The following is a 16447-nucleotide window of genomic DNA, read 5'->3' as shown; positions in this document are numbered from 1 at the left end:
CTAACATCTCCCATTTATTATAAATGTAATATAGATACTTAATTTGAACACAAATATTAATGAAGTTAAGAAATCTATGCTTTCCTGTTTAGAAACTTAACTTCCCTAAACTCAAAAGTGGTATGGCATGATTAATTAGGCAAGAATATGTTTATCATTACAGGAAACTTTGAGAACTGGTTATGGAACAGTCCTAATGCAACGCTTATTGGATAACCCAGATACCTTATATGTCGAACTCCAGTTCGAATTGCAGACTTCAATCAAAAGACTTACGAAATAACCGAAATGAATTGGTTTTTTCAATAAGCATGATTTTCAATGTTATGACGATTAAGAGTAATAAGTGATAATCTTCATAAATTCTGCATCGTGAGTGCATCCAAAAAGTCAAGTAAGTGGGCGTTTCAAACCGGTAGGGGCGTGGCGTGTCGTGTACCTTTTTTGTGGGCACATTGTGGGGGAAATAAGTATTTGAAAATGTAAGTCACGCGCCTGTTCACCAGACAACTAAGATTTGTGAAGTCACATGTTTCAAGGCTCCAACCGGTCTCTTGTTAGCCTGGTTTTTTGGCTAAACATATGTAGCTTCACGTGTACTTACCGTCTCTAAAACATTAAATATACAACATTTGTTCGATACAGATACAGAAACAGATTCGGAATTTTGATTTTTCGAGTTTGTCCAGTTACAAGCGATGACCAATTGTTTCGCTTTCTGCGGCGGTTTTGCCAATTAGAACGAATTAATTTTGCAATTACGCGCCACGCACAAAACAGGTCCATGGGTTATTTGGGTTTAAGAGTCGATCAAATTGAATCAATTAGACACAAATCAATTTATTTGCAACGAACAAACAAAAAGCAAACGAGTTATGACCGATACCTGATTTTTGTCAACCTTTATTACGGATAGGACTTTTAATCGATCTGTAATACATTTGACAGATCCAATTGTGTGTGAATGTGACGTATGTAATGATAGGCTTTTTTGCTAAGCCATGTTTAACTCTTTCCATGCAACTTTGTCGACTGCACATTTTACGGCCAGGTAATGCTGACAGATAATTACAAACTGTTTGAAGATTTGGTAATACGATTGATTTAGACAGCGGCAAACATTCCGGGCCAGACATACATACTTTAAACGCTTTTCTTGTTTGCTGTTAGGTGCTCTCATACCAATGTGTGCTTGATTTTGAAGTGAAATAGCATTCCAAAATTTAAATCAGCAAGAAGCTTTCAAATCGTGTCTTCAAAATGATTTATAAAAAATTTAAAATATTTTTTTTCTTAACTACATTTCTTAATTCCCACACGAATATTGGGGTGTCTTTTTATGCCAAGTAGTGTCCGCAATTATGTGCATTAAGCTCTAGGACGGCCCAAATGTTTAATTAATGAAACAATTAGCCGTAACGACGGTCACGCAGAGCCGGTGACACACAACATAAAACCAAAATGTGGATTTTGAAACATTTTCGAAAGAAAAGCTTTCTAGGTCATGCCAGCCGCGGCGGTGTGCCCACATTACATAGGTTGGCACTCAGAAAGGTCAGCGGGTCTCCATCAGAGAGCAATAAAGACCAATAACCAATAGCATTAGGCACACTTTACACCTGGTTAAGATAAGCAGTGTCCTGGCCAAAAGCGACAACTGTCCGAACATAAATTACATAAAGCATAAACGCAGCGACGTTTTCAATAGCGCCATTAAATAGGAGCAGAGAGTAGAAAAAAAGCAGCCGGGGGAGCCTTTGATTTACACACTCGCGCAGATGCAAGTACGGTGCAACCGGTGCCAGCCTGCTCTTACCAACTCAACTCTCCGCGGATATGCGGCTCAGAAACGCTAACGTTAACGCTAACGCTAACGCTAGCGCCAACATTTGCGCATGCGCGGCGGCGCAGCGGATTCGATATAAAAGGCCCAAATTCAGCGGCAGCGCAGTTAGTTCGCCTTGGGCCTTGCCACAGTTAACCAAACGATCCCGAAACCGTAGCATTCAAGTGGAGCCGCCAGTTAATCGTCGACGGATTAGCACTAAGCCCTCGATTTTTGTGGGCAGGTGCAAGCCCAATTAAACGGTGAACTGCAGTTTTCACGTCAATAACAGTCGCGAAAACCAACATAATTCGCAGCAATTTGCTCACCTCAGCGTGGAATTCGCGATTGCGCACTCCAAATTGGTGGATTGTAAATACTGTGTTTGAGTATCGCGAGGGAATACCCCTCCGCTGGATTCCCCCCTTCACCAAAACCGTTGCCAATAAAAGTGAAAGAACTACATTGTATTCGCAAACAAACTGTTGATTAATCGTCTGGAGAAAGGATATTCGCTTCAAGCTACCGTAAGTACAAAAAGTGCGGTAACGCAACTTAATAGCCGCGAAAATACATGGCTATTTCACCAAACCGTTAATAAACATGAACATAAACATAACCAGACCACAAAAATGTGTATCATCGATATTAAATTTCTGGGATTTCAAAAATTAAGTATTTATCGAGAAATCACCTCAAAATTTAATTGTTTATAGCGTATCGATTATTTGCAAGTACAAATTTCTTTGTTTTGGAAAGCTGAAATACTTGTTCGACTTTTTGAGTTCAATAATAACAATAAAAACAGCCAGAAATAAACCAGATTTTTCAAATAAAATGTTAATGATTTGATCTACATTTTGAAAACCGCAATCTGCACAGCCAATTTTATTGGAATTAAAATTAGGACAACAGCAATAGCCTCGCATTATGTTGGATTACTTTAATGGATTAGAAAAGTTGATATCTACTTTTATCTGCAATCTGATAATTATCAACTCATTAGTAACTAAGGGCCCAGTGGTCAACAAATTGCTAAAATAAAACCCAAACCCAATAATTTAGGGTAATTACCTGTATTAAATTAAACGCCATAAATGATTTGCAGCCAATGTCAATTATTTGTATCTGCAAGCTGCAGCTTAACAACCTCAATTGCATAAATTACCTTAATTTGTTTAAAGAAAGGGCACCTGGTAATAAAACCACATTAGGATACCGTTCATGCAAATACATATTTCTGTTAACAGCTTTGGTTTTGAAACGAAATGAGGTTTTTAATTAATAGGCAATTATGAAGCACAATAGCTCCGCGTACTTAAAGCACATACCGGTTTGCAAAACTGCTCTAAATTACACATTTTAATATAGCGTTGTTTTTAAAACCACTGGAAGCCGTTGGCGGTAAACAAGTGACCCAAAGCGTTGCGTTGAAAGTAACAAATCTTTTAATTACAACCAAGACAATTATTTTGAGATCCAAAGCGGCGACCTTCAGGCTTCCATTGCGGGTCTTTCGACAAAGGTTTCCATTCAACTAAAAACCAAAAAATTAAAAAAAAAAAACATTAAAACCAAAACCGAAAAACCACATTGATCGGCACCCGCAGTAGTGGCCTTTTGAATGCCTCGAATTGATTTCATTTTACTGCATTCTAACCAAGTCCGGTGTTTTGATTCGGCTCGAGTACTTTGATATAAATCTCAGGCTCTTGACAGCTGAGATATATGCTCCATACTATGGACAATTCATTTTCCTTTCTTCTGGCCATTGAGCATTCACTGAGTTATTCAGCTAGAACATTTGAATCGATCATTCGAATCAGGTTTTCGATCGTCCGTGACTTATTACGTGGGCTTTACTTTCTCTATCGATCGGAATCTTTTAAGCCCGTTATGCAAACGCAGCCAATATTGTGGCGTATGGCGTATGCCTTAATACTTTCATATATTTCACTGCATCCGACGACTTGCCGCCATTCACCTGGTGGTCTTAAGTCTTGACGCTTATGCTGTTCGAACTGCCATTTAGCTGGAAACCCAGAAGTCATTTACGATCTTTGGGCCGCAGGTATGTAAATTTGCACAGGCGTCGCTGGCAGGTCTTGTTGTATCCGTCTTTGTCGGTCGATCTCACATAAAATTAATTTATTGTATAGGAAATAATGAGGCCTGCGCTTCGAGTCACGACACCGTGGACACACCATCCAACATCCAACAATGGCAGATATTAGTTTTGGGAACTATCGGCTGAAAGACAAGAAACACCAGACTGTGCAACTGCCACCCATTCCAATTAGTTTAGTTGCACATAATTGACAGACATGCATAATTCACTTCTGGTGTTCAATCCAGCTAGTTAGACCGAGTTATCCAAGCTATACACACCCATACGTTCCAGAATTGCGTGAGCAAACTGTGGAACCACCCACTGAAGAAATAGAAACTTAAAAACTTGGCCAACTCCAAAGTGAATGAATTATATCACTATCCTAAACGATCACTTCACAGGTTGAAAGCCAGTTGAGACCAATATATCTACGCATCGAGCGTCTAAAAATAACTGGGGTAATCTATGTATGTATGTAGCCACTGGTCACCTAGAGAAGTGGGCGTTTTTACGGACGTTGCACCCAATCTCGTGCATAAGTCGGCTTGCCAAATCGAAGGCGGTGTCTGAAATGGCTTGGACCCATGACTCCATGGCAGACAGCCCGGCGTGTGCGCAGTCCACATGGCGGATTTATTGGCCCAAGAACCACAGAGCACTTGGCCAATTAATGCAATTACCTGAGCGAATTAATCAATAGCATAATTAATTAGCTGAGGTGCTTGTGGAATGTGGCTGATGACCACAGACTTTCAAAATACTTTGCTATTTACCACAGTCAGCCTTTATCACTATAATTATCAGCATATGGAGATCATGTTCATTTCCATTAGTTCTTGGTTGAGTTAAATTAGATTGTTTAAAAATAATGTAACTGGTGGAATAGTAATCTCTTGGATGTTTAAATAACACCAAATGATATGGTAAACTTCCTTATCGAATATTAAGTGTTTAACTTTAATAGACGCTTTAGTCAACAAAAGTATTTAACGCGCTTGGCTAAATATTTAAATTCCTTTTGCATAACAGATTGGTAACGATTACACGCTTGGTAATGCCAGACGATTTTCGTGATTTCCATGACTCAATCCCCACTGCATTCGGCCAACTTCGATTGATCCAATTGAGCCAATCCCAAACCCAAAGAAAGCGATTGTGTATTCGGGTCCAACCAGTTTTGCCAATTTCACCCGGGGTGCATAATGTTTACCTTCATTTCGGAGTGCATGTCGGTTTCAAAGTCAAGGTCTCCGTACTCCCCAAACCGACCAGCTTGCAACGGTCAACGGCAGCAGCAAGTAGCAAGTGGCAAGTGGCCACATGGCCCGTCCATAATTGGCGTCCATTACCACTTTGGTTGATCTGCAGCCGCTGGTCGGTTAGCTGATTCACGGGGCGTCTGTCACGACTTGTTCGTGAAATTCGAGATTGGCTTTCCCAGCTTCCTGCCATCGCAATCCTACGAATAGTCATAATCCCCCGGCTAGAAGGTCGCGGACGATTAATAGGTCTGGGAAAATGTGATTCAATAAGGGCGGCGGTCTGTTGAATGATGATGGCGTGAAAGCATATCCAGAAAAACGAGCCGACATTGCAGTAACACAATTTTCGAGTGCGATACACTTTAATGAAGAAATTGTATCTCGCGTGCCGAACGGATTGTCTTCGCTGCAAACTTCCGTTTTCGAATAGCTCTTGCAAGAGTTTTCCCTGCTCTGGTTGGCATTGTATTATTGTATTGTCACTGCCGTACTTTGCGTGTTAACCGGACCATCGTAATTACATTAGTTTTAATTGCAGCTAGCCAATACGACAGCACTACAATACAACAATATTCAACCAGGTAGCGGATCATAAAACATCTTGTCACCGCTGATTTCTTTGTTTTTCGCTTTACCATACCGCGACACTGAGCTTAATTAGTCGAGCGGCTTGTCGCCACTTCGTTCATACAAGTGCGGCACACGTTCGGCTCATCATTTCACAGCCATCCGTCGACCAAAAAGGAAACTTGGAGCCTGTTGGCGTCGAGTTGATTAAAATGTTATGGCTACCAAATGCAGACAAGCAAATCTATTAGCAGCTAATAAAACAAGCTCGAAAAGCTTATTTTAGCTGTTTCCGTAGTGATTCAAATTGCTTTTTAATAGATTTTCACTCATTTAAACTAAGTTTACTTTCACTGTTTAACTATCAGATCATAAAGTTTACAAGCCTTGTATATAATGTTGCATAGTGTTTGACCTATACGATTCCCATATTCATATCATATATCATATTCATTTACATAGTTCAACCAATGAGTTAATAAACACATTGCGATCTTATCTGATCTGAATGCAGTCACATAAAGGTGATAATCCATTTAGCAACAGCAAAAGTGAGACGAACTCTTTGCGATTAGCAAACCAGAGTCGTACACTTACTTTTATGGGCTCGTATACTTATATTGTGATATGATATTTCAGTTTTTCGTTAAAAACAATCTTAATTATGGAAACAAGATGAAAAGCATAAGATATTCAGCAGCTTAAAGCCAGTAGCAACTGTTTAAGAAACGCGCTCGCCAAGAAATTTCTCAGCACTGTTATGTTTTATATGTAGTATAATTAAAAGTATAGCAAGCGGCATGAGACCCGTAGACCCACTGTGCCGGGGCATCGTTGGAGTCGTGATATGTCAGCCCTCGTGGCGAACGGGAAAGGCACAGGCGGCAAATATGTGTATATGTTTACTCGGATCAAGAACGTCGACTCGAGTTCGATTCGAGGCTTGTGGTTTTGTTTTTCGTTTTTAGCCTTTAATTGTAAATAAGCTGGCAAAAAATACAAAAACAGAAAGACAAATCACGCCGGGGGTCTGACTGCCATCGACCCATTGAGTCTAAAAGGTGATAACGTTGACTGCATCCAATGGCTGACGCAGTTGGTTGGGTGCGAATGTGTGTGTGTATTTTTCAAAATCAAATTCAGTGATTAAAACAGGGCAACATAATGGGCGTCTAGATGTTCAGCTTGACGTCTTGAACGTTCTTCAGGGCTTCAGAGTAGCGTGCCAGCACGGGTTCCACCTCCTCCTTGACGAACTCGCCCACTTGGTCGCTGGCGCGTCCAGTAAAGGTTTTCGCATCCAGTATGGTGTCCAGTTGCTCCAGGATGGGCGAAAAGTAGGGATCCTTGCGCACTCTATCCACGAGGTCGTTGTCCTTGCCATGCTGCTTCACCTGGGCTCCGGCCTCCTGAGACAGCACGCGAATCTTCTCGTGGCACACCTGGCGATCTCCTCCAGCCTTCACCATGGCCATGATAATATTCTCCGTGGACATGAAGGGCAGCTCCTGTGAAATGTGCCGTTCAATCACCTTCGGGTAGACCACCAATCCCTGCGAGATGTTGAGCAGAGTGAGCAGAGCGGCATCCGCGGCCAGGAAGGCCTCGGATAGGGTCAACCTTCTGTTGGCAGAGTCATCCAGGGTGCGTTCCAGCCACTGGGTGGCATGTGTATTAGCGGCACTGCTGAACAAGGTGATGAGGTGACGGGCCAGAGCGCAACAACGCTCGGAGCGCATAGGGTTCCTCTTGTACGGCATGGCCGAGGAGCCAATCTGCGTGCTCTCAAAGGGCTCCTCCAGCTCCTTGCGAGAGGCGAGGATGCGCAGATCGGAGCACATCTTGTGGATTGTGGTGCCGAGGCTGGCAAGCGCGGCCACGATCTCCACATCCACCTTTCTGGAGTATGTTTGTCCGGTTACCGCATAGGCCTTCTTAAAGCCAGCCAGTTCGGTGACCAACAGATCCAGCTGCTTCACCTTCTCGCCATCCCCATTGAAGAGTTGCAGGAACGAGGCCTGAGTACCAGTAGTTCCCTTGACTCCACGGAAGCGCAGGTCCTCCAAACAGCGGGACAGCGCCCGTTCGTCCATGATCAGATCCTGGATCCACAGGCACGCCCGCTTGCCCACCGTGGTCAACTGCGCGGGCTGGAGATGGGTGAATCCCAACGTGGGCTGATCCTTGTAGCTCTGGGCAAACTGACTGAGACGAGCTATCACGCTGGCGACCCGTGGGAGGAGCAGTTTAAGAGCGTCCCTCAGTACAATCAGATCAGTGTTGTCGCCGACATAGCACGAGGTTGCTCCCAAATGGATCACCGGCGCAGCAGAGGGACACTGTTTGGCAAAGACGTGGACGTGGGCCATTACGTCGTGGCGCGTAAGTCGCTCCTCGGCGGCGGCCGCCTCAAAGTCGATGTTGCTGATCTGGAGCTCCATCTCGGCAATCTGGGCATCGCTAATCTCCAATCCCAGCCTGCTCTCCGCCTTCGCCAGCCACACCCACAACCGGCGCCAGGTGGAGAACTTGTTCTGGTCACTAAAGAGGAACTGCATCTCTTTGCTGGCGTAACGGGTGCTCAGCGGCGACTTATAGCCCTCGTAGTTGCTAGCCATTTTTTCGGTATACTATGTAGGAGATTATGGACTATAAATCACAAAAACACTGGGCTAATAGTGCGTAATTACAAGCGAAGAGTCGGAAAACAACTGTTGCTTAATTGAGCGATATTCTCACATGTGCCGGGGCAGTGTGACCGACTTGCGATAGGGCGATATGAAATACCATACGCATACACTAATATACCAAGTACTAAATTGACCGTTATATTTATATTCAAAAAGCGAAACCGGAAATGAGCAAATACGAATTTATTCAAATGAAGGTGTCCTAAAAGATATGTTATATTATTTTAGTCCAGCCTTAAGCTTTATGCGGCATAAATACTAGTTCTAGGATAAATTTAAAATAATTTCCAAGCGATTTAACCGTGCCGTTATTATATATACGATATCTTAAGCTGTTAGCTTTATGATTTAAGTTGGCGGAAAGAACATACATTCTACAAAGTTTATGTGGTAGCCAATGTTTTGGTTGTTTAAAGCCAAAACCAAAAGTCAATAAAAATCGCCTTAGTATTGACTCACGATTATTGGGCTATACGATTAAATAACAACGTCATAAAAACTAGAAATAAAGTCAACATCCATAACCAGATAGCAATAAATCAAAAACACAAACAATAAATAGCTTTTAAATACGAACTAGTTTTTAACATTAAGCGCTCTGTAGACTAAAATGCAAAAATCCAACTGACCATAAGATAAAAATCAGATCTCAACGTTTGTCACCGTAGTCATATTAATGGACAGGCCGTAAAAAGTAATTAAAATCTAAAAATGTCAAGCACTTTGCGGACAATTTTAATTTGCATTAGCCAGAACCAAAACATACACATAATGACCAGCCAAAAACAGTGACCACTTGGAACAGAACTGGTTCGACGAAATCGGTGCAGTACAGTTAAGAATCAATTAGTGCATCGCATCTAAGGCGATTGCAAATTGCATTTGGCATGTGTGAAAATATCCAAATAGCTTCCAAATTCAGAAGCTGAAAAATTTGCCGGCCAAATGACCAAGCTCCAAGATTTCCAAGAGCGTGGGCCTGGGCACGAGATCTCGATCTGTATCTCGATCTGTACTCAATACCTCAGAGATCTTGTGATCTAACTTATGTTTCGTAAATCACCAGTGCCTTTTGGCTATGAAATTGCATATTGACGGCACTCTGACAAAATGCTGTCATTGGCTTGCATAAATTGTGATTTGAAACGACACATATTTTGTAATTAACGCGCGGATTTCTCGAGTTGCGAAACTTGGGATCCCGTACAAAAAAAATAAAGAAATACCAGAGCAGTTGTAGCTTCTGATGGGTCCCGGTCCCATATTCCAGTTTTGGGTGCCCGACGCTTGGGACACTTTCCTTTTAAATGGCCATTTCAATTAGTGCTTGTTACTGTATCGGTCGGACAAATCGGAATGTCCTCGATTTGTGTGCACGCCACGTAGCCGCGTTTTTCATACCTATACCTCCGCCAAAAACAACCGATTGCAATGATGTTGTCGCTCTCCGGTTATAGAGCAGGTCTTATTTGGTATATAGTTGGCCATAGCCAGCCAATAAATCAATCACGGCATCACCAGGCGTCCCATGCACTATTTTACACTTTAATGATCACCAAATAGCTCGGGATATGAATTCGTTTTTAATTAGAAGTCGTTAAAGTCGTAAAAAATTTGCTCGCGTTGGCCAATTTCGTCACTCGATCTGGCCAAACCTGCCACGCCTTCTATGAAAGCTCATATATGGGTGCACATGCACCATTTAAGTGCATGGCTGCATAACGTATGGTCTATGTCAATCATGAAATTAGCCAAAGATAAAAAAAGTGTACAGACATGACCAAAACAAATCGAGCCCTTTCCGCTCAAATGACGTAACTTTTCCATTGGCCTTTTGATGTCGTGTGGTTGAACAGTCCATAACTCATTATTTGGTATGCGCCCAAAGCTTTGGGAAAGTCAATCAAAACCGAATCATAAATCAATGTTCGCAGCCATTTAAATTGTAAAGCAAACTAGTTTCAAAATTGAAGTGCGCGTAAAATATGTTAATGCTGTGGAAAGATCGTTAGGTTAGTCCAGCCAATTCTTTTGATATACAATTTACGTCAGGCAGTAATAACTCAATTGTTGTGAAATTTGGGATTGAAGCTATTTATCTTTAGAAGTTGTAGTAAAAATGAATAAAAAGAGAAGAATTATTTTGCAACGAGAACTTAAAATTCTACATAAGAAATTAGTATATATATCCAGGGCGAGCTTAGCGAAAATTTTTTGTTATATCATATAGCTGCTATAGGAACAATCAGTCGAAAATCGTGATTTTGTTTGAAAAATTATTTTGTTGCAAACAATATTGGACGCAAATTTTTCATTCATTTAATAACAAGAACCACAAAATAATTTTTTAGGTTATACATATATATTTTAATTATTTACAATTCAAAAAAATAAATAATGACATGGCTGCTCCTGGGCTCCTGGGCATTAAACGTTTTCTTAATTTTAAAATGTTAATAAACAATGCACAAAAAAGAATTATTAAGTTAAGTGGAAATGGACATAACGAGAACTCCAACGAAAGATAGCAAACATAAACAAAGACTATATACTAAACACAAAAAAAATTTACGCAAAACAGAATGTCGTTCATATAAGTTTTGTTTTAAAAATATACTAAATAGCATTATTTATTATACGAATGCCTTCCATTGCAGAGTAATGTCGATTTATAAGGTTTTTTATTTTGTCAAGTATTAAACATTTAATTAATTCACTCATTTAGCTGTCTCACAACTTCTATGATCGTTAAATTGATTTACTTTAAATATTCTTTAACAAAGCGGAGCAAAATTTGCTCTCCAAGAACGCGGCGCGCTTAAATTATATGCATGTATTCATTTTTTAGAAAGGGACTGCATGGCAAATTAGAATATAATAAGGCGACCAGACGATTCTTGTGACCATTATAGCCACGACATGTCTGTCTACGTCAAAGCATTTTGCAGATCTCCCCGATCTTTCAGAGATTTTCTTGCGGTCTGCTTCTGATTTCACCGATAGCCAACATCAGATATATGTCTGTTCTATGTCCCAGTCATTCGTGTCTAGTACTTCTCATTAAGGCTGAGACCAACAATGTTGATGACGGCCCTGACCAACGGCTGCTGTTTAATGTGCTAACTTGCATATGGACTGGATTGGATTGCCTTGGCGTGTCCGCCTGAGACTGCAATTCAAATTTAAGTCGAGACTCGAATACAGCGCTCTTTTCTATTGACAGGCGGCGATGTTGGCGTTGTGGTTTTAAATCCAGCCAATCATCGGTTCCAATCACCCGTTGACCCCATTCGAATTCAGAAGTCCCAGAGATGCACTCAGAAAAACATAGGAAACCACTTAGTTCTATTACAAAGTACTTATGTATATCAATGCATTTTATTTTGAAATATTTAATTATGGGTTTAAAATAGCTTTACATATATTACATTAATAATTTATCAGTTTAAAGCCTATGAGCTGTCAAGATAGCTGATGCCCCCATGGGTAGTTCGTATTATATATGATTTATTTAGACGGAGCTTTGCAACTAATTATAAAAAATGCATTATCAACAAATTGGCTGGCTTAATGAATAGATGTATTAATTGGGCACATTGACTCCCAGTGTAGGCGTGGGTTTCCTGGATAGGGCCACCGCCAATTGGCCGATCAATTTGGATCCATGGTCCAGGAAAGTGTAAGACTCATGGCACGAACTCGAATTGTTGTCTGGTCCATTGTTCTGCACGGCATGCAATTAAAACATTGACAGAGGGGCTGCCTTTGTTTTATTTTCTGTAGTTTCTGGTGGCGGCGGATGCCGATGGATGCGGATTTGCATGCAGCAGCCAGCAGCTGGCCTTTTGTGGAAAAGGTTGGGAATGAGTTGGCTTAGTAGTCGGCAGAACGGGGCCGCAGACAAATTCATTATGTAAAGCTAACCATTACTGTCGATTCGGTCTGTTTACATAAGTAGCCTGCAAATTGGTCAAATATGCCGATGCCATGAAACAATTATGAGACTTTTCACGCTTTTGCGCGCCTTGAGCACACGAATCTGCATCTGAATTGCATTCATTGTGCTCAGATTTAAGCTCGGGGTTGGGTTTGGTGTGGTGTTCGGTGTTTAAAGTATGGGGTTTAGGCCGAATACCATATAGTACACATAATACCCAGATAGCCGGGTCTGAGCAATGAACATGTTCGTACTAAAATGTCGCAATAAATAATAATGAATGCGCACCAAAACGGTGATGAAACCTGTTGTGACCATATGTGAGCCGAAGGAGCCGGAGTCCAGATCGATCGGCTGCCGCAAAAAAATGCAAAACGTTCCAGTTGTAGTTCACTTGCCGTCTGCAGCCGGCGAACATGAAATGTGTCCAATGTGTCCAACGTGTCCGAGTCGGTAGTGTTGGCTTCACGTATCAGTCGCTGGGAGATACATGCAATGTATGCTCTTTTGGCCACTTGCAGGTGCCTCTGCAAAAAATTCGGTTTTTATGTGGGTTACCATACCAGCACCACTAATGCTGCTGAATGTGTTAGGAGTGCTAACAACTTTTTCCCATGTAGATCAGGATGCCATATCCATAGATATAGATGGCCGTAAATGGCGGAGACCTTGGTCTGCAGTATTCATGATTAATGTGTCTTATTTTGAACAGGAAAAGCAAATTCCTTAAGTCTGCATTAAGTATTATGTATTTAAATGATTTAATTTTAATTACAGATGATTAGGGCACGAGATCTTCTGCTCTTGGCCCTCTTGGGATTCATCTCCAGTGCACTTGGCCTAAAAGTTTCCTCTGGCTACCACATAGTCCACAATCAACCGCAATCATCTTTTCCCAACTATCATGGCTTTAGTTACCTCCAGGGCTCAGCTCCATATGTGATTGGGTAAGTTTTTTGGAATATTTCTTCTGTCATGCTCTTATGTAAGCCATTAACTTTTAGGAACAGCCTGCCTACCTCTCCGGCTCCACAAAATCCGTTCTCATCGCCTGCCAGTCCGCCGGTATCAGCTTATGGTTACAGTTTTCCCACTGCTGGCAGGGTGTCATGTGCTGCTCCTCCGGCAATTTGCGAAAAAACTGCCTACCGCACTTTGGACGGATCCTGCAATCACTTGGAGCAACCTGGCTTAGGAGTGGCTAATTCCAAGTAATTTATCTTAAATATTATTAAGCTATGCAGGAGTTCATATGACTATGTTCTTACTAGGTATGGACGCCTGCTGACTCCTAAATATGCCGACGGCATTTCGGCACCCACCAGATCCGTGACAGGAGATGAGCTGCCCAGTGCTCGTCTTGTTTCCTTGGTTGCTTTCGGTGAACAGGATGTACCCGATCCGGAGTTCACGCTGCACAACATGCAGTGGGGCCAAATCATGACCCACGATATGAGCATGCAAGCTGGTGGCACTCAGTCCAGTAAGTACTACATCTCCAATTAGATATATCCCTGGATAAAGTTGCTTGATTATCCAACAGAAAAGCATCCCACGCGTTGTTGCACCGACGATGGCCGTCTAATTGGCCTGGACACCGCCCACAAGACCTGTTTCGCCATTATTGTGCCACCGCACGATCCGGCTTACTCCCAAGTGGGCACTGAGTGCCTCAACTTTGTGCGCACTCTGACGGATCGGGACTCGAACTGTCAGTACCACGGTGGACCGGCGGAGCAGCTGACGGTGGTCACCTCGTACTTGGATCTCTCGCTGGTATATGGCAATTCCATTCAGCAGAACAGCGATATCCGTGAGTTCCAAGGAGGCCGGATGATTGTAGAGGAGCGTAACGGAGCCAAGTGGCTGCCGCTCTCTCGAAATGTGACCGGCGATTGTGATGCCGTTGATGCCAGTGAGGTGTGCTACCGCTCCGGAGACGTGAGGGTCAACCAGAATCCGGGCCTGGCCATTCTCCAGACGATCCTGCTGCGTGAACACAATCGCATTGCGGACGCCCTGTCGGCTCTGAATCCACACTACGATGATCGCACGCTTTTCCAGGAGGCGCGAAAGATCAACATTGCCCAGTATCAGCAGATCAGTTACTACGAATGGCTGCCCATCTTTTTGGGAGGCGAGAACATGCTGAAGAACCAGTTGATCTATAAGGCTCCATCCGGAAGCTACATCAACGATTTCAATCCCAACATTGATCCATCGGTGCTGAATGAACACGCGACGGCCGCTTTCAGATACTTCCATTCCCAGATTGAAGGTCGTTTGGAGTAAGTGCCTATTTACTATTATGGGTTAAGAATATTAATTTATTTTTAATATTTTTGTGCAGTCTTCTTTCCGAGCTGCGTCAAGTTCTCGGCTCCCTGACCCTCAGCGACTGGTTCAACCGTCCCGGTATTATTGAGGTGGGAGATAACTTTGATTCCCTGACCAGAGGACATGCCACGCAGCCCGAGGAGCTAACTGATATCAACTTTGACCGACAGGTGGGTACACAAATAACAGAATGAGAACACCTTTCTAACATCTCAACCTTTCCTGGCTTAGATCAAGCACTTCTTGTTCAGAAGAAACATGCCCTTCGGTTCCGATCTGCGTTCCCTGGACATTCAACGTAATCGAGATCACGGTCTGGCTTCCTACAATGACATGCGGGAATTCTGTGGACTGAGACGTGCTCACTCGTGGGAGGGATACGGTGATCTAATCAGTCCACCAATTCTGGAGAAACTAAAGTCGTTGTACCCGAGCCACGAAGACGTGGACCTGACTGTGGGCGCTTCCTTGGAGGCGCATGTGGCCGGAGCTTTGGCTGGACCCACCTTCCTGTGCATCCTCACGGAACAGTTCTACAGAACCAGGGTGGGCGATCGTTTCTTCTTCGAAAACGGAGACAAGCTCACTGGATTTACTCCTGGTAAAAACAGCATTTCTTCTCTGACTAATTTAAATATTCATTTAATAATGTCTAATTTCGTAGATCAACTGGAGGAGCTGAGGAAGGCCAGTATGGCCCGTTTGCTGTGCGACAATAGCAACCACATTTCATCCATGCAGCCCGAAGCTTTCCGAACTGTTTCCCATTCGTAAGTTCAAATTGATGAAATGGGTTTTTCTGAAAGTTACTGAGCTCTGAAATTGCAGGAATCCGATTATGCCGTGCTCAAATATTCCACAAGTCGACCTCACCAAATGGATTGATCAAAAGCCATATGCCACTGTAGATCCGTCTCACTACGGAAAGAAGTAATCCCCTGCTGTGGGATCTATGCTTAACTAGTTGAATACAAAATACCTTTAGCTTAATCAGTAACATAAACGTAAATGCGAAGCCCCTTCCCCCCCTTGTATGATAATGTCCCAAACTGATGTACAGAAATAAAGCCCTTACCATTTAAACAATCAACTTTACTTTTCCCTGACCTATAATCTTTGTAAGGTTTCATGGAAATGAAAAGAAGTCAAGGGCAAAGAAGATCAAGAACTTCCAGACCCGACCCCTTCTTATGCAATAGGTCCGGATAATGAACCGCCGGGTCCGAAAACCTTTACACTTTCGTTGACTTTGGGATAGCTCCGATTCATCGGGGTTAATCATATGGAGACGCGCGACCGAGGTGTGAACAAGTTGATAGAAACGGCCAATTAAGAGACAAAACTCTTTTTTCTGCCGTTTTGGAATCATTGTTCAATTCGAATTGTAAAGCGAAACAATCGACAACAGAGAATGTGTTCTTTTTTGCATATGTCTTCTGTTTTCATATGGGACTTAACATATTAATACTTCAGAGGCGGTCCACTTTTGGATTGGACATAAATTTACATACATAAGTTTAGAGAGAACCTAGGATGATAGCATCATCGCGAACAGGTTTGCATATTTTCCGAGAGATTTGGCGAGCAGATTTCTGAATGGACATGATATAACGGTTCTAGTGAATCTAGATTAATGAAAGTGATTTAAACAAAGTGTGCATACGAGATTAACAGTTCATAATGCGGTATAAAAGTGATCCGTCCGCCGGAGAAAGGCAG

At 42.4% G+C, this 16447-nt stretch overlaps 2 protein-coding genes across 2 annotated transcripts; one reads left to right on the top strand and one right to left on the bottom strand.

Annotated features, from left to right (window-relative positions):
* Positions 1-1963: 1963 nt before the first annotated feature.
* Positions 1964-15818, top strand: LOC117143893 (peroxidase). The gene is made up of 9 exons (XM_033308797.1): positions 1964-2352; positions 13169-13338; positions 13396-13602; positions 13663-13874; positions 13935-14679; positions 14742-14898; positions 14960-15329; positions 15393-15498; positions 15557-15818. The coding sequence occupies exons 2-9, from the start codon at positions 13169-13171 to the stop codon at positions 15660-15662; spliced, it is 2073 nt and encodes a 690-aa protein (XP_033164688.1). The 5' UTR covers positions 1964-2352; the 3' UTR covers positions 15663-15818.
* LOC117143894 (adenylosuccinate lyase) lies at positions 6714-8513 on the bottom strand. The gene has a single exon (XM_033308798.1). The coding sequence runs from the start codon at positions 8380-8382 to the stop codon at positions 6937-6939; it is 1446 nt and encodes a 481-aa protein (XP_033164689.1). The 5' UTR covers positions 8383-8513; the 3' UTR covers positions 6714-6936.
* Positions 15819-16447: the final 629 nt, after the last annotated feature.

The sequence above is a fragment of the Drosophila mauritiana genome, chromosome 3R (genome assembly GCF_004382145.1).
Source record: "Drosophila mauritiana strain mau12 chromosome 3R, ASM438214v1, whole genome shotgun sequence".
In the NCBI taxonomy this organism is placed as follows: domain Eukaryota; kingdom Metazoa; phylum Arthropoda; class Insecta; order Diptera; family Drosophilidae; genus Drosophila; species Drosophila mauritiana.
The sequence above is the reverse complement of the archived record's forward strand: the minus strand, read 5'-3'. Positions and strand labels throughout refer to the sequence as shown.